At 30.1% G+C, this 18,261-nt stretch overlaps 7 protein-coding genes across 7 annotated transcripts; 3 read left to right on the forward strand and 4 right to left on the reverse strand.

The window, feature by feature from the left end:
- Nucleotides 1-68: 68 nt before the first annotated feature.
- TBLA0B00340 (uncharacterized protein) lies at nt 69-1,466 on the reverse strand (the record flags this gene model as incomplete). The annotated part of the gene is made up of 1 exon (XM_004178350.1): nt 69-1,466. The coding sequence occupies one exon, from the start codon at nt 1,464-1,466 to the stop codon at nt 69-71; it is 1,398 nt and encodes a 465-aa protein (XP_004178398.1).
- Nucleotides 1,467-2,461: 995 nt separating this feature from the next.
- SPS19 (2,4-dienoyl-CoA reductase (NADPH)) lies at nt 2,462-3,346 on the forward strand (the record flags this gene model as incomplete). Its single annotated transcript, XM_004178351.1, has 1 exon — nt 2,462-3,346. One exon carries the CDS (start codon nt 2,462-2,464, stop codon nt 3,344-3,346), a length of 885 nt encoding a protein of 294 aa, XP_004178399.1.
- A 312-nt stretch (nt 3,347-3,658) lies between these two features.
- On the reverse strand, nt 3,659-5,962 carry PSY2 (Psy2p; the record flags this gene model as incomplete). Its single annotated transcript, XM_004178352.1, has 1 exon — nt 3,659-5,962. The coding sequence occupies one exon, from the start codon at nt 5,960-5,962 to the stop codon at nt 3,659-3,661; it is 2,304 nt and encodes a 767-aa protein (XP_004178400.1).
- A 734-nt stretch (nt 5,963-6,696) lies between these two features.
- On the forward strand, nt 6,697-7,737 carry RSR1 (Ras family GTPase RSR1; the record flags this gene model as incomplete). Its single annotated transcript, XM_004178353.1, has 1 exon — nt 6,697-7,737. One exon carries the CDS (start codon nt 6,697-6,699, stop codon nt 7,735-7,737), a length of 1,041 nt encoding a protein of 346 aa, XP_004178401.1.
- A 390-nt stretch (nt 7,738-8,127) lies between these two features.
- TBLA0B00380 (glycosyltransferase family 32 protein) lies at nt 8,128-9,048 on the reverse strand (the record flags this gene model as incomplete). The annotated part of the gene is made up of 1 exon (XM_004178354.1): nt 8,128-9,048. One exon carries the CDS (start codon nt 9,046-9,048, stop codon nt 8,128-8,130), a length of 921 nt encoding a protein of 306 aa, XP_004178402.1.
- A 559-nt stretch (nt 9,049-9,607) lies between these two features.
- Nucleotides 9,608-11,257, reverse strand: SPO77 (Spo77p; the record flags this gene model as incomplete). Its single annotated transcript, XM_004178355.1, has 1 exon — nt 9,608-11,257. The coding sequence occupies one exon, from the start codon at nt 11,255-11,257 to the stop codon at nt 9,608-9,610; it is 1,650 nt and encodes a 549-aa protein (XP_004178403.1).
- Nucleotides 11,258-15,099: 3,842 nt separating this feature from the next.
- Nucleotides 15,100-16,227, forward strand: TBLA0B00410 (uncharacterized protein; the record flags this gene model as incomplete). The annotated part of the gene is made up of 1 exon (XM_004178356.1): nt 15,100-16,227. One exon carries the CDS (start codon nt 15,100-15,102, stop codon nt 16,225-16,227), a length of 1,128 nt encoding a protein of 375 aa, XP_004178404.1.
- Nucleotides 16,228-18,261: the final 2,034 nt, after the last annotated feature.

Below are 18,261 nucleotides of genomic sequence, written 5' to 3' on the forward strand. Positions count from 1 at the left end.
ACGTAATTTTAATCAACAAACAATGTTTATGAACCTTAACATGTTCAACCACAAAGGGATAAGAAGTGTCATTTACTGTTAGGACTCGCTGCTGTACTACTAGTAGTATTACTACTGTTGTTATGATCATTACTGTTATTGCTATGATGATGGCTATTATGCTTTGATAGACTGAATTTCGAAGAATTTGGCGATTCTTTGCTATGTTGTGAATGCTTATGTATTATTATTGAATGTCTTGAGTTAGTTGTAGATGATGCAACCGTAAAAAGATTTGGAGTACCATCCTTGCTAGATTTACTTTTAGTGGAATTATCTAAATTACTGCTTGTCGTAGTAGATATCATCGATCTATGCTTATTTTTTTTAGAATTTCCGTGATGTTTATCCAAAGATGAATCATTCTCCTTTGTTGAATGACTTAGATGTAAACTAGGGCTTGCCAATCTTGAAGTTGATAAAGTTCTTGGTAATGATGAATACTGCTTCTTTAAAGTAGTTGGAGATCTTGATCCTGCTGAACCAGGTGAGTTTGGGGAACCTGGGGAGACTGGACCACTTAACGAAATAGTTTTCCTTCTTAAAAACTTACCTCGTTTGGAACTTGAGTTTGAATTAGTGGAACTACTACTATTATTATTGAAATTATTGAAATTAGTGGCAAAATCATTATTCAAAGCACGTGAAGTAGAATTTATAGAAGAATTTGGATTTAAATTAGAGTCATTTATAGAAGAGTCATGTGAGCTTGGCTTTCTTATGGTATCTGTAACTTTCCCTACCGTACCAAATACTGCATTAGATACAATGCCTAATCCTTTCGTTACTGAAGTGTTAGATTCCTTCGGTATATTTTCGTATTTATTTTGATTAGATGAGTTTTCTGGAGTTTTTATTCGTTGCATATACATATCATTATTATCGCTCTTGTTATTTGAGCCATTAACAGCTGAATTGTTGTTGGGTGAAGGGGAACTTCCAAATCCTTGATAGTTAATCAAAGGTTTCGGACTAGTTGATTTCATTAAATCATAACTCTTGACAAATTCAGACCAGCGAAATTTTGAATAATCTTCTTTCTTAAAAGGAGTTTCATTAATTAGACAATCGATTCGTCTAGTATAATCCTTTGCTACCACATTATCGTATTTGAATCTTGCCTGAGCTTTGATGTCGATCTTACCATTTAATTTTAAATAGTTATTACAATTGTCGTTACCACCAACTTCCATTCTCCTTAAATCTGATTCCTTCCATCGGTCCATCGTAACTGAGCGAACAAACGAGATGTGTACCCCTAGACCTCTATGAATCCCTGCACAGTTGATACATATGAATATACCAAACGTTGTTGAGGCCCATTGAGGATATCTCGCTTGGCAATCTGCACAATACTCATTGCAAGGATTCATCAGAAGTTTATGAAACCTAATACGGCATGATCGATCATCCACCCAGCTCACCATGTTCTAATCGTTTAAATATACGGAAAAATATAGGAACTGGTGAAAGTAACCTAATTTTAATATTACGTCTTTTTATTATTGTATTTACAAAATAGTTTCCTCTTGCCTTTAAGTTGCTTAAGCTGAAACCAAAAATATGAATGAGAGTTAAGCTAGTTTCCACCAAAAGTGCTGTTTCCACCTAAAGTGTTGTTTCCACCTTTTGACAGACTCTCTAATTCTCGGCGATTGTATGGCTTGGAATTTGTCTTGTTTTTACAAACTTCACAATGTAAACATTTGATTTGGCTATCTTGGCCAATGCCTAGTTAACTTGCAAAACTTCCTTAAATCGAAATTTCATTGATAAATCTTGAGATTAAACTTTTTCATTTCCCCGTGCCGTTTTGCGTAATGAAAAAAAAAAGAAAATACTCCGTGAGGGCGGGTAATGGTGACTTGGAGAAATTAGTACAAGTAGATATTCTGTTCTAGTTACTAATATATTCATAGATAGAAATTACCGAGTACTTTCTTGTTGAAATTTATCGATATCTTTGAAACTTCCAGAGAACAAAGCTCGAAAATAGCCAAGTTTTTGAGTTTCACCTGTTAAAATAGCATATTGTGCCCATTACACTTCACAATCTCGTAGGTTCAACTTGCATTAAAATCCGGAGTATCACACCAAATATATTATATTTATAATAAATGACAAAAAAATAGTAACTTTGGAATAATAATTACTGCTTTTATATGATTGCCTGTCTTCATGGTTACCCGGGAATTCACCCCACATTTTCAAAACTCCGAAGCCTTATTCGATCTACAACTTTTTACCCCAACATAATATTTCACAAGCTTATAAGAAAAAAGAAAATAGTTTTGGCAGTTGTAATTATTGTTTTTTGTGTTTTCCTCTTTTTTTTAACGATTTCACTTTTTAATCTTATTCACAAAATTATTACACGATAAAATATAATATATATCTATATCTATATCTATATCTATATAACATGCCAAACACAATCACTACAGATTACCTAAACACGACATCTTTCAAACCAAATCTATTTCAGGACAAAGTTGTTTTAGTTACAGGTGGTGCTGGTACAATATGCCGAGTACAAACAGAAGCAATGGTAATATTAGGTTGTAAAGCTGCTATTATGGGACGTGATGTTGAAAAAACCGATGAAATTGCCAAGGAAATCGGTCTTTTATATCCAGACCAAGGTTTTTCTGATCCAGTTATTGGGCTGGGTGGGATAGATGTTAGAAAAGTTGATAAAATAAAAGAAGGGGTTTCAAAATGCATTAAACATTTTGGGAGATTGGATTTTTTGATTTGTGGAGCTGCCGGAAATTTCATTTGTTCTGTACCACATCTATCACCAAACGCATTCAATTCTGTCATATCAATTGATTTGATTGGAAGTTTTAACACTGTAAAGGCCTGTTTACCATATTTGAAACAGTCAAAGGGTTCAATCCTTTTTGTTTCTGCAACTTTACATTTCCAAGGGACTCCTTTCCAGTCTCATGTAGGAGCTGCTAAAGCTGGGATTGATGCACTTTCAAATTCATTGGCAGTTGAATTAGGCCCTTGGGGAATAAAATCAAATTGTCTTGCTCCAGGCGCAATTGGTAATACCGAAGGCTTCAAAAGGTTGATGAAACCTGAATATTTGGCAAATGCTTCTGAACGTGTACCTCTACAACGATTAGGAACTACAAGGGACATAGCTGATACAACAGTTTATATATTCTCGCCTGAAGCAAGCTACATTTCAGGAACAGTAATTACTGTTGATGGAGGTTTAAGACATATTGGGAATATCTTTAACGGCGAGATGTACCCAAAAGAATTAATCAAAGATATTAATAGAGCAAAATTGTAAAACTAAAAAAAATAAAATTGTATGTCGTCTATATATATATATATATATATATTAATTTTTATGTCTTTATTATATTATTGGCATATACGTGTACACATTCATACACTATAATATAAGCGTTTTGCAATATACTATGGGAAGAAAAAACAAGGAAAATTGAATATATTATAGCATCGTATAATATAATTAGTTGTGTACATATTGAAATTACAATAGTATATATGCATGTTGGGTTGAACTCTATTTTTTTTGTTTTGTTATGAATAATATTACACAGTTTTCTCATAAATATCAATGAGTTTCGTAACATAGCTACTTGTAGTTGGCTAATTCTGTTAGATATGGCATATCATCTATTTTTTCAAATATATTAGAAAAATTCTCGAACATATATTTATTAAGCAGAATAAAATTGGATTTATGAATAAATCTCTTTTCGTTATCATTCAAACTTGTTTTTGATAAATCTTCATAACCATCAACTGTAGCTTCTCTTTCTCTTTCAATATTATCTAATTGTTTACAATTTATTAAAATAATTTTAAAAAAATCTTGCATTGTAGAATTTGCTAAATTGTTTAATCCAATGTTCTCAACCAATAAACCCATAATAGGGCTAAACAAATTATTTGATATGATATAACGATTATAATAATCATCATCTAAACAAATAATTGTTTTAAAACAACGGATCGATGTTAATCTTAATTGCAAAATATGATTTTCATTACAATTAATTGTTCTACTAATGTTGACTAAAATGCTGTTTTCTAATGTAAAATTCCGGCTTAACCTTTTATCATGCTCTGTAATAATAAAGGTAATTAGTTTAATTAAGTGAATTAATAATTGTTCATCCTCAATTCTATTACTAGACTCACCATTTGAGGAATGTACCTTATAATTAATTAATGGATCAAATAATATTGGTGCAATTTCTTTATAAAATAATTGTAAATATTCAATTATATCTTCTTCATCATGAATAGAATTTGGATTTGAAACAAACTGTTGATTATTGCCATGGAATTCATTATTGCCATTAGTATGCATATCTTCCTCTTCATAATCAAAATTATTACCAGTAATGCTACTATTACTTGGTTGTAGTAATGTATATAAAGCTTGGACAATTTGTTCTTTTAAACCTGGACTTTTATCATTTAATAAAATATTAGATAATAGCTTTAAAAGAGTCATATCAGGAATTGAGTTTGTATTCGTATTAGATATCTCATCAGCAACATTAATATTTGATAATAAAAAAATGTCATGTTCCATTATTGTTATTAAAGAATCAGTGGCCAAAATTCTTAGATTATTATCTTTTTCTATATTAAAGGCATAATCGATTATTTTATAAAATCCCTTTTGAATTAAAAACTTGAAAAAGTCATTTTTTTCAACTGAATTTAAATTTTTAGTCATTTCAATAAATTGGTGCAATAATCTAATACCATATTTCTTCTTTAATTTAAAATCTTCGTCATTTTCAATAACTGGAGTCCTATATAATTCAAATATTTTATCCAAATAAGCATCTGTTTGTAATAAATCAATGATTTGAGCTTGCAGATCTAAAGACATCTCATTGATTAAACAATAATTATGATCATCAATGAATCTAACCAAAACTATATCTTTTAAGAATTGTAACTTAAAATATTTTTTAATATAAATTTTTAAATGCTCATTCTCTAATGGAATTATTTCCTTGTAAATTGATGGCTCCGATGATGAAGTTGATGAACAAGTTGGGGATAATGATAGAGCTGGATTATTACTATGGGCTAAATATGATCGATGAGTGGCTTTTGAATCAGGAAATTCTGTATCATATTCTAGTATTCCAATAATGGAAGAAAAAGTTTCCTCATCCTGTATGAACTGGTCAATGATTTCCTTTTGATTATATAGTATCAATGTCTTTATAATATTGCTTAATAAAAATAAATTCTTAATAAGATGATTCTGTTCAGACAAATTGAATTGGGGTATTAATATATTCGAAAGATAGCTTGAGTTAAAATACCAATGAATTGTTTCATTCTTTAAAAATTCAAACATAGTATTGTCATTAAGTATTTTCAGGGATTCTAACAGTATAATGTCATCTTGTGTTTGATCCATTGAAGGTAATTGTACTGGGCCTGCAATCATTTCGTGAACAGCTGTGGTAGCTCCAGTGCCACTTCCGTTTAAGGGATCGTGATCAGACCTTACAGCCACCAAAGAGATATTGTTTTCTAGAGTCTTTTGAATATGAATCAAAAAATTACAGATATCATCACAACCAACGCTTTCTTCAAAACTTAGGGCAATATCATTATTTTGATTATCTTTCCAAACAATCAATGTTTCTTCTTGTCTCTGATATTCAATGTTTCCTCCTATTTTACTTCTTAAAAGGGTAGTATTAGTGTCTACTTCATTATTGACAAGCATGTAAGGAACATTATCAATTATGGTACCTACACAATGACCGGTCCCTGTATCTTTCCATTCATTATCCTGTAAAATATATACTTTAACTCTTCTTGGTGTCATCTTAGTTACCATTCTATCGTTATTTTCTGTTTCAAGCTCCTTTTCTTCCTGGTTTGTCTCTATTATCATGATGATATTTTATTTGAAATATTTGCAATATCCTCTCTTAAGCTATAATTTTCATTACTATATATCTTTTCATGAATATCTTTTTTATTTAAATTTTTTCTATAAATATTTAATATTACATTTTGCAAAATTTTCGTGTCTCATCGCAGTTTGCTATTTTCGCGAACAATGGTAAATATAAAACTAGAAATAATATAATTCTAAATACACCCAAATTTTGGTAGGATATAACTATACAAAAGATCATGTTTGTATATTTTTATGTATTTGAATATATGCTAAAGTTGAAAAAATAATAAAAAAAAATATTATGGCACACATCGCGTCACGTGGTACTATAGTATAAACAAAGTAATATCATTGTTTCCCTATTCCTTAGAAAAAAATAGATTCTAATGGCAATGATACTTGAACAATTTGTACTTTGGACTTGCCATGTTTTATGAAATATTTGAAACTGGAATTTTTATTGTCACGTGCACGTTTGTCCTGAGTATTGTTTTTTCTGAAACTTGAAATCTGAAACTTACAAATCTAAAAAGAACAGCGAAAAAGTATTGAAAAACACTTAACTTACACTACAAAAAATAAAATATAAATAAAAGAATAGCCAATATCGTTGCGGTTGAAAAAATTATTAAAACAATAGCTTCCCAGGTATCTGTAAATATATTCTAGGTGGACAATTAATCGTATCAATAAAGAAAAACTTTTTTTTTTTAAAACAGGAAAATATGTCTAGAATGCGTGATTATAAACTAGTAGTTCTAGGTGCCGGTGGTGTGGGTAAATCCTGTTTAACCGTACAATTTGTACAAGGTGTCTACTTAGATACCTATGACCCTACTATTGAAGATTCGTACCGTAAGAATATTGAAATTGATAATAAGCAATTTTCTTTGGAGATTTTAGATACTGCAGGTGTTGCTCAATTTACTGCAATGAGAGAACTTTATATCAAATCAGGGATGGGTTTCTTATTAGTTTACTCTGTCACAGATAGACAATCATTACAAGAGTTGATGGAACTAAGGGAACAAGTACTTAGAATTAAAGATATGGATCATGTCCCAATGGTTCTGATTGGTAATAAAGCCGATTTGATTGATGAAAGAGTAGTTCCTGTAGAGGAAGGAATTGCCTTAAGTGGAGAATGGGGAAAAGTTCCATTCTATGAAACATCTGCTTTGTTACGTAGTAATGTTGACGAAGTGTTTGTAGATTTAGTCAGACAAATTTTACGGGATGAATTGGCAGCTCAACAGGAAGTTAGAACCCATGGACACTCCGCTATTGGAAATGGCGTGAATAATAGAAGTAATAGCTCTAGATCAGTATTGACCAATAACAATGCAAGCTCCCGACAACAAAATTCTCCAAAACCACAATATTCACCATCACAAAACTCTCCACAACTAGCTTCAAATTCAATGCATCATAATTCAACATCTTCAAATATAAATAGATCAGGAGCCGGTGGTAGAAAACCAAGTGGTTCAGCCAATGGTATTCCATCAAGCCCGCAACGTTTACAAACTCAGCAATCTATCAACTCTAATATAAATACTGCCAATAATACCCGGACACAAGCACCTAAGACTCAAAATGGTTCATCATCTAATGGAACAAGATCTAATAGTCAAACTAATAAACCAATAAGGAGAACAGCAGAGTCAGCGAAAGCTACTACCAATAAATTGAAAACTAACTTAAAATCATCATCAACGCTTTCCAGCTCTCAAAAGAAGAAAAAGAAAGATTGTATCCTTATGTAAATTACCTATAATTATAATCTTATTATCTCAACAAATGTTTATGTGATCTTACCTCCATTTCAATTTTCACTGTCATTGTCATTTCCGTTTCTACCTCTCCAAGGGAACTGTAACAGCATTTATACATACATATATATATATTTGATTCATTTAATTTATTTCATCAAGGTTCTATTGTAAGTTCTAATGCAAATGCAAACACTACTTCAATTGCGAGCACAAACATTTACTATTATATATTATTACCCAAGCCTTTCAACAGAAAAAAAAATTATATTAAATCTATAAACTAAGTGCATGCTTATACCTACGAAAAACAAACAAACATAAAGATAGAAGGATGGAATATTATACCTGTAGAAATTATGACTATTCCTATTGATTATTGCATTAATTTTTCCATGAACCTGCAAAAAAATGTTTCACTAATGCAACTCTATCAAATAACTGACCTGAACCCATATGACCAACTCCTGGTGAAAAACTAGTAATTGGTAAAACTAAAACATCTTCAATCAATTTTGGTTCTTTTAATCCGGTCAAAGTTTTCCAATCGATTTTTAAATTATTCATTATGGCATCTGTAAATATACCTGGGCCAGTCCATTCCATAGCGTCATCCAAATGTGTATATTTCAATTCTAAAGTATTTTTAACAATTTCCATGACCAATCCTTGTAATATAGGGTTTCCCTTCTTGGCTAATATAGTCCATTGACATAGTTGAACTCTTCTGGCATACCAATCATTCCAATCAATTCTGTCTGGATCAGCCTCAATACCAACCACCAAACTAGCTTTATCTTCTTCATCATCAAACACAGATTGCCAATCTTCCCAAGATTTTAATGGCTCTGTATCTATATCTGTGTATAGCCCACCATAGTAGAACAATACAAGGTATCTAAAGAAATCTGCTTTCAAAACGTTATGCGACATTAATTCGAAAGCCATTGTTATTTGATCGATATTGATAGTATTTCTAATAAATTCTTCCATCTCTTGATCAGTATACAACCGATATTCAAACCCATTATCTTCCGACCAAGACTTCCATTTGCTAGATTTGGTACTATCACTACTCGTTTGAAATACTATTCTCTTAAATTCAGTTTGCTTAGGATCTACCAGCGATCGCAATTGGTCTGACAATAAGCTATCATACGATACAGTAATATCTGTGAAATCTTTATTCGACTCATGGTCCTCCGAACTTATTCTAGACAAGTAATATGCCACCAGCAGTAAAGTGTTCAATAGACAAGCTGCTATAAAAGCTTGGCCTCTTTTATACTGCGACTTCATTATCATTTTATTTTTATGTTGGATTCCTACTGGTGTCTGAATTTACTATACCCTGTTGCTTAAACAAGGCTCTATCCACTTCAATTAGAAATCCATAACTTTTGATACATTAACATTTGAATATATATATATATATATATATATATATAGCCATCTATCTATCTATCATAATAACTGTTCTTTATTAAACATATGTCTCTGAACCCCGTCAATATTTCCTTTTCAAGACTTGCCCAGAAATTCCTGTACCATTTTCCTTCAGCGCCCAGTTCTGAAATTCTCAGAACATTCCCCGAACACGTCAAACTGTAAAATAAAAAAAAAATCAATGTTGGCATTTTCCATATAGCATCTGATATTTTCATTTTCATTTAAATATTGGCTTTGAATTTGGCGAGCCGAATTGGATCAGGGCTGGCCGAGAAAATGGCCAAACTTAAAAAAATGGCCTAGATCCACGGAAATAAGGCACGGAAAAGGGACCAGAATAGGAAAGTGACACACTAGCAGTGTCACAAATTCACAGACCATCTTGGTTGCGAGAATAATAAGCAAGATGAAAAATCTACTCCAGCCAGGAAAGAAGTTTAGCACTTGCTGGTTGGACCACACGTGTAGCACATAATGTCTTCCAATATCGGCTTGTTCGTTTGCTTTGTCTTGTAACCACTCGTACACATTTGGTGTCCTTTTCATGCTTATAATGTTCCACCCAATCAACCACATCTCTCTTGGGTTCTTTAAGAAATATCATATCCCATTGTTGTTTTGCATTTTGAATACTTCTTTGTATTCTATCTGTCTGTTGTGTCCACCAAAACCCAAGAATACTGGGCGGTTTTATGACACGTTGCTTACGATGTCTCTTTTTTCTTCGTGGAGTATCTACAGGATCAAATTTTATATATGTTGATAATTCATCGATGGAATTAATATTTTGTCTTTTAGAGTTTCTTAATTGTTCCAACTCATCTAATATATTTTTTTCTTGTTTCATGAAATGATCAATTTCTTGTTGTTCTGCTACATCTCCATAATCATCATCAAAAATAGTCATATTATATTCATCACTGCTATCATTTTTAAAATCATATTGAGAATCAATTTCAAACCCAAGGTCGATACTATAATCTTGGCCCTCTTGGATCATCTTTTCTCGGCGATATTCTTTACAGATACGTAATATATCTTTGATAAATAATTTTCCAAATTCACATTGATCGGTTAGCAATAATCCATTCATCTCTTCTTCTTCTTCTTCTTCAGATGCATTTTCCTCCATCTTCAATTTTTGTTTTCCCTGTTCAATTTCCCAACTTAATTGTTTTCTTTTACACCAATGGTATATATCCACATAGTTATCATTACAACAGATCCACATCTTAATAATACTTCTTATTCCAACTAGAATTTCACAACATTTGATTTCAATACTGCAATCCACTAAGATATCAATAAAATTTATAAAAGTTACATGTATTTCATCTTTAATATCTTTTGAATTATCAATTAAATGACTAATCAACTTGATAAATAATTTTCTCATTTCAATTAAACATGTCATAAAGACGTATTTAAATAATTTTAATGAGATTGTTTCGTTGTTTTTATTAATTAGAAGACAATGTTTTAATTTTAATTCTTGCATAGTTAAATGTGATACTATCAAATCGGGGAAATAATATAGCTTGGACCATTTCTCTTTGATTGAACGAACATTTTCCAAAAGTGTGGTATTTTCCTTTTGTAGCGGGTTAATAGTAGTAGAATGATTTTGTTGCGAAACATTTGTTAAATATTCATAACTTTCAATCATAACAAACATGTACATGTTCAAAATAGTGTCTACATTTTCTGAAAATTTTTCTACCACTGTATCGCTCTCTTTAAATGTAATTAATCTTGTGCTATTTTCTTCTTCAAATTTATGTAATGTCTCTAATATTTCTATTACTTGAATTACAACCACATCAGAAAGGGTATGTAATAGATCACTGCACGGTTGGAATTCAATAATTTTATCATTCAAAATTGTTACCAATCCATTTAAATCTGTAATATCATTAGAACTATTGGTTGTGCTAGTAAGTTTTAAATTTGATGTCTCATCTCTTAATTCTTCTTCCGGGGTAATCGAGTAATCAATGATAGAAAGATTGGTCGTATCTAGCAGATATGTAGAGTATAATTTCATGTTAGAAATATCCTCGTTCATTTTTGTTTTTTGTTTTATTTTAATCTTCAATTATTTGAAGTTAATAAATATATATGTGCTAAGTGTCCAATGTATATACCTGTATTTTTTTGCTATTTTTTACTATAAAATATATATTTTGTATAGTATTATTTTTTATCTATTATTTTATGCCGTTTCATTTACTGACACTTAATGCCGTTTGTGTCACAACTTTCCCTGTTTTATTTTTATCCTTGCATGTTTCTTGCAGCGCCCGTTTTTAGAAACATCATAGATAAAAATAGTCAGCTATTTCAGTTATCCGATGTGGTTAATAAGGTGGTTTTTTCGTGTTGGCCGAAGACTACATCGAAGAGAATAAAGATAATGATAAAAATAAAAACCACGCATTTTATTTTATAAATAAATTTACCTCTTTGAGTCTCTAGTCGACTTCTATACCTTTATGCTTTCTACTTGAAGAATTATTGTTTCCATTAAGAATGTAAAAAAAATAAGAATGCATTTTTGGGTTTCTTTTTAGTCTGATGAATGATGAAATGAAGTTGAATAGACAAATATCTATAGGCAAGTTTAAGTTCTAATTAAATTCAAGGAACTATTTGTTACATCTATTTATTGATCATCTTCATTTCCAAGTTATTTGTTTCATTGTGAAAAAAAAATAGGCATAGTGTAATGATCAGGAAATAAAATATGACTATTATTGCCTATACTTGTCTGCTTTCCCAAATTTTGTGTTTTGAAATGAGCGTGGTAAAGTAGGCTGATTTAAACATTTTATGATTTTTTATATTGACAACACAGTCACGTACCTACAGAATAATTTAAATCAGACTAAACGATATAATGCAATTTTTTTTGTTAATTTCTTGTTAGAGTAATTGCATATTATCTTTTGAAAAATTTATTGAGCATTAACTGTAGAAAAAAAAATCACAACACACTTTTAAATAGCAGGGTAACACATATTTTATCCTAATCAGAAAATCTTGGTATAATAGATTTTATGTAATATTTTTATATAGCGAAAAGCTTACGTTTCTTTCACAATCGCATTTCTTAGTTGCCTCTTATTAAAGCATGCACTTTGCAAAAGAATATACTGTTATGATCTTTTAGAGAGTATTTGGTTTTGAAAATTCATAAAAGGGTTAAATATATATATGTAGCTATTATTATTTTAGTAATATAACCAAATTAACACGATGAACTCTATGCCACACGCTTGAGTAACTTTCTTATTCTTATGGTGGTGTAAATTTGCATTTTCTAATACCAATTATTTTCATTTTATCTGTCTTCCATAACTTTTTTTTGATTCTTCTGTTTAAACATTGCTTTTAGCTGCTTAAACTATATCTTATTTCATTACTAAAATCTCAATAAAATATTTTATAAATATAATAAACTAATAAGAGAAATTAAAATAAATATTGTTAGGTATTGATTATTTTGATAAATTTATCGTAATAGTATTCTCTGAAAATTTTACACCACTATGTTTCCATAATTTTGGCAAGTTAACGGATTAGAAGATAAATTCTTTTAGTATTCTGAGCTATTACTTATTAAAAATTAAATATGTGTATTTTCTTTTTAAAGATTGATCTGCCTCTGCAACTTTTTTAAAGAATTTCTAAATCTACTTAAAAGGACAAAATATTATTTGGAACTACATATAGTATCTTGAGAAGTGCTGATAATTAGGTAAGTTAAAGGGGTAACTATTTATATTTGATTAAATTCATTACATATGGGGTAGTATTAAGTCTTGACGAGTTCAATAAATGCATATTGGTGAATGTCTGATATCTATCCAAAAGGAAATAGAAAAAATCATATACGTTTTTTTATAAATAGGTACCGTTGGGGCGGCAAGTATTGAAACTTTTTTCTAAGCTGCAGTTGCTTTGTAACAATAAGATGTAGAACGTAATAGATCAATAATATTTGGAACAAAATACTATAATTCATCTAGTCTTTAAAATTGTAATATAAATCTGTTATAATAATGGTAACTGTCATATTTTCTTTTGAATTATTTTTCCAAAATTATTTAATTGTTTGATCGTTTACAAGATAATTCATTTACTATTTCAAAAAATTTAAAAAATAATATTTGGCAATTAATACTTAACCAAAGATTCCTCTCATAAAAATGTAAATATAATATATAAATGGGGCTATAATTGCTGTCCTAATTTTAGATTGAAAGACATTTTAGACGTAATAAGTATTGATCCAGTCATAAATTTTAATTACGATTAGAAAATGTAATACAACTATTACAAAAATATTTAGAATCTGTTTTACTATTTATAGTTAAATGTATACTATTCTTCAATGTTAGTGTTGGTTTGATCAAAATAGCAATATTAGATAAGATCATAAGATATTGGAGCAGTGGTAATACAGCCAGAAATATTATAGTACTCTTTGTAAGTATATACAGTATCACCTTGGTTGACGTATAATATCCACAGCTTCTGACTTTAGAAAATATACATAGCTTTCAAAATACGAGTAAACTGATGTAAAATATTTTTCTATTGAATCCTATCTGAAGTGATTAGTGGAAGGTAACAGAAATAATTTGTAATGTGAACAATGTTCTGAGTGATCGTGATAATAATATCCTCACTAAAAATTCAACCCTTTTAGGTGGTAAAGGTAAATATTAAAAGTAATTTGGTAATAAATTAAAATTAGAACCAATGGCTGTTGCTGATAATTTTAGAACAGGGGACGGTAAAAAGAAAGCATTATAATGAATAGTACAATTTGAAATGTAACCATATGCACCTGACAAAAAGTGCCTTACATAACTATCTAAAAATACATCATTGTATTTAGAATATGTTAAATGTAAAATGAAATCCAAGCCAATTCAAGTCGTGCCATGCTGAATATTTACAAGTAATCCTACTATAAATAAAATTAATGCTAAAATTAGCAAATAAATTAAATGAAAGTTGTCATAATTTCCTTGGAGATACATTAAACCAGCAGATGTGATTAGGTTGGCACGTTATTTTTAAATTCTATAGCCTGTTGCCCCTTGAAAAGAGTATTGGTACAAGGTGCTTCTACAAAATATAATTTAATGTCACAATCACTGCTGGAGTAATATCACCCTTAAAATTCTTTCCATATCAAGAACTTAGAATAGGGTCATAATTAGTGATCTATAATATTAGATCTCCGGATACTTGTTTATCCCTTACCAATGATTGCCAAGCAAAGTTAAGTTTAACGCTTTTTTTAGAAATTGCCAAGCAAGGTTAAGTTTAACGCTTTTTTTAGAAATTGCCAGCATCTAATTGTAACGATACAGTGTAATTGTTATATGCATTCTGATTAATTCCATTAATTTTGGAAAATTTCTCTCCATTAGGTTTATCTTTTCATTAATTTTTATGCTAGTCATATAATTTTACGCGCCAAATTCGGAAATCTATGCTGGCTTTTGGACTGACTAAAAAAATTAGAATGGCTTGAGCTATAAGGATCACTAAAAAAAAAGCTTAAAGTTAATTTACAGTATTTGATGCAATTAATTACATGACAAAAATGCTAAGCAGTTAGCAAAAAACCCTATCCAAATCTAAAAACTCCATCAGGAAAATATTAATATCTATTCACCGGAGATTTTGAAGAAGTAAATGATATAAAAGAGCTATGATTTTCTCTTAAAGATGTAACATTCAATTTCATTATATCTCTTGTTAATATACATAATACTCCATCAAAATAAATATTTCAAACTTAATATAAATCAACCAAAAACAGTTTCCAGAAAGATTATTAAACCTTTTTAATAAAAATCTCAAATTCTTTAACTCTACCCCAAAAAAAAAATGCAATACAAAAATACTTTCGCTGCCGCCGCTATTTTAGCTTCCACTTCTCTTGCCGCTTATGTTCCCTCCGAGCCATGGTCAACTTTAACCCCCAATGCTACTTATAGTGGTGCAATGACCGATTATTCTGGTTCTTTTGGTATTGCTGTTGTTCCATTAGCTACTACAACACCATCATCCTCCAAGTCCAGTCCAGCTGCTACTACAACCCCTGCCACTGTTAAAGCTGCTAAAAGAGATGCTGTTTCTCAAATTGGTGATGGTCAAATTCAAGCTGCAACTACCACTACAACTAAACTTTTACCACCCAAGCCAACAGTCGTTACAACAGTTTCTACTTCTAAGACTACCAGTACTTCAGTAGTTGTAAAAACTACAGTTGATGCTATTTCTCAGATTTGGGATGGCCAAATTCAAGCTACAACTAAGACTAGCATCCCTCCACCAGTAACAACTCTAAAGAAAACTGCTGCTGCTGTCTCACAAATTTGGGATGGTCAAGTTCAAGCCACAACTAAGACCCAAGCACCAGCTCCAACTACTTCCCCAACTCCAACTCCAACTCCAAAGCAAACCGCTGCTGCTGTTTCACAAATTTGGGATGGGCAAGTTCAAGCTACTACCAATACTAAAAAAGTGACAACACTAGATGGTAAGTCGACTTCCACCTCCTCGACTTCTACATCCTCAACCTCTACATCTATCACAACTCAAGTTCCAACTACTACTGTCCCAACGTTTACTTCATCTTCATCTTCATCTGCTACACAAACATCTTCTAGCTCTTCTGCTGCATCATCTGAAGATTCTTTCTTCTCTTCTCAAGCCTGTAAGAACAATGGTACTCTAACAATGACATTAAAGAAGGGTATTCTTAATGATGCCAAGGGAAGAGTCGGTTCCATTGTTGCTAATAGACAATTCCAATTTGATGGTCCACCACCACAAGCTGGTGCTATCTATGCTGCTGGCTGGTCTATTACCCCACAAGGTAACTTAGCTATTGGTGCTAATGATATATTTTATCAATGTCTATCGGGTGACTTCTATAATTTATACGACGAATATCAAGGTGCTCAATGTCAAAAAGTTTACTTACAAGCTGTTGAATTAGTAGATTGTTAATACTACTTTTCTTTTTTCTATTTTTTTATGAACTTCTTACTAAATTTTATTACATCATAGTTCCATTTTTATCCATAACTTCGCATCACAATAAATATATTCATCATTTGTCCAATTTTTAGTCACATTTCTTTTATCATTTTCGTTATTCTTTTATCATTTTCGTTATTCTTTTATTACTACTTTCAGTTTCAAATTTTTATATCTAAATTTGTTCTTCAATAAAAGTAAATTTTTTCAAATACATATTATCGAATCATATTATTTGGTTTTCTCAATTTACTTATATAGAAGCCAATTAATGCATCTTTTTCATTGTCTCTATTAATTGACTTTATTTTTTATTTCTGTATACTATATTTTCTACCTTATATAAAAAGAACTTTTAAAAAACATTACAAATTAAAATTGTTTAATTAGCTTATATATATTCAAAAAAATAAAAAGAATTATAAACTTGATGATAAATTTTTACTACTACTTGGAGTTGTTTTTGGTTAGTTGAAAAATAGGTAAATAGAATTTTTTTAATTGAATAACAAACTGTAAAATATCTTAAACCATATTTTTTCCAATATATGTCTTTTTTTAACCATGGTGGAAAAAATAATCATTTATTGTGTAAAAGGTAATAATATTTCTGAACTTTATCACCATTATTTTAGATAAAAATGAAAATAATTCAGATCATCTTCCAAATGCTTTTTTGGAATTATTTTTTGAAAAGGCCAAAGATTTACTAATGGCGTACAATAAATAAGATTATAAAAGATATCTATAATTGATAAATAGAGTATTTTAAGCGTTCCTTTTGTGTTTAGATAGGTTTTCACAGACTTATTCAATAAAAAAAAGCATGGATTGTTCAAATGTATTGGAATTTCTTCAAAATCGTTAGCAATGGTTTATTAATATTTTGAATAAAAGGAGGATTGTTTTTGATCTTGCAAAAATCTTTCTAAAAGGGAATAACTTATTATGAAGATTAGCCAAATAATTTAGAAAATATATTGTACAATTCCACAGATTGTTGACTAGATATAAGATTGATCGATACTAAGAGAAAACTTCAGAACTTCAAATCACAAAAACAATGGCAAGTTTTCAAGGATGTTTTTTTTTAATCTAATTTATTTGGCTTGAAGTAAATTTTGTAATGCGCTACAATCAATTTTGCTATTTCGCTGTTTTACTTTATTATTATTGTTCTTAATATAATTGATTTTCGTGTCAATAAAATAAAGTTAGTGGTCTATTTAAAGTTTTTTAAAAAATATCTAGTAGATCAGATTCATCCCTATCATAGAAATTAATTAACTAATTTATGTTGTCAAAAGGGCCATAATTGAATATTGTGTCATCAAGAATGTGCCCCATTGCTTTTTACGCTAAAAGTTTCACATGCTCGGCCGAGTTAAAAATATTTCATATTTTTTTATATTTTTTTCTTGTCTTTATTATTCCGCGGAACATGCATGTGGAGTGATTATTTTTTAAGAGCATAGCGTAGTAGTCACGAAGACCTCTATATCTATGCTTATGCTTATTATCAAGCTTATTATTATGCTATTATTTGACTTGTAACTTAATTGTAAAGACAAACCTTGCCCCACTATAATGAATCTTGTTTTTACATATCTATTACGAAATATAGTTCTACGCTCTATTTTTAATGTTCATGGCTTAACCATAATCATTTAAACCTACTAAAGTTACGAGTGGAACTCGGCCGAGATTTCTGCATGTGGTATTTGCTCCGGCCTTTTTTTCTAAGAAGGGGCCCTTTTTCCATCTCAGTGCCTTTTGGGATATTTGAAAAATAGCCTTTAAAAAATGTATCCTCATCGACAGTGATATTATAGGGAATGTCAAAATTTTCATTTTTATTTTGTTTTTCAAAGAATAAATATATTTATATATATATATATATATATATATATATATATATTATTATATACTTACTTACTTTACTATACTCTTCTTCTTACTTTCCTTACTTATAAGTAGTACTACTACTAACCTAACTATACTTAA

The sequence above is a fragment of the Henningerozyma blattae genome, chromosome 2, assembly GCF_000315915.1.
Source record: "Henningerozyma blattae CBS 6284 chromosome 2, complete genome".
NCBI classification, from domain to species: Eukaryota; Fungi; Ascomycota; class Saccharomycetes; order Saccharomycetales; family Saccharomycetaceae; genus Henningerozyma; species Henningerozyma blattae.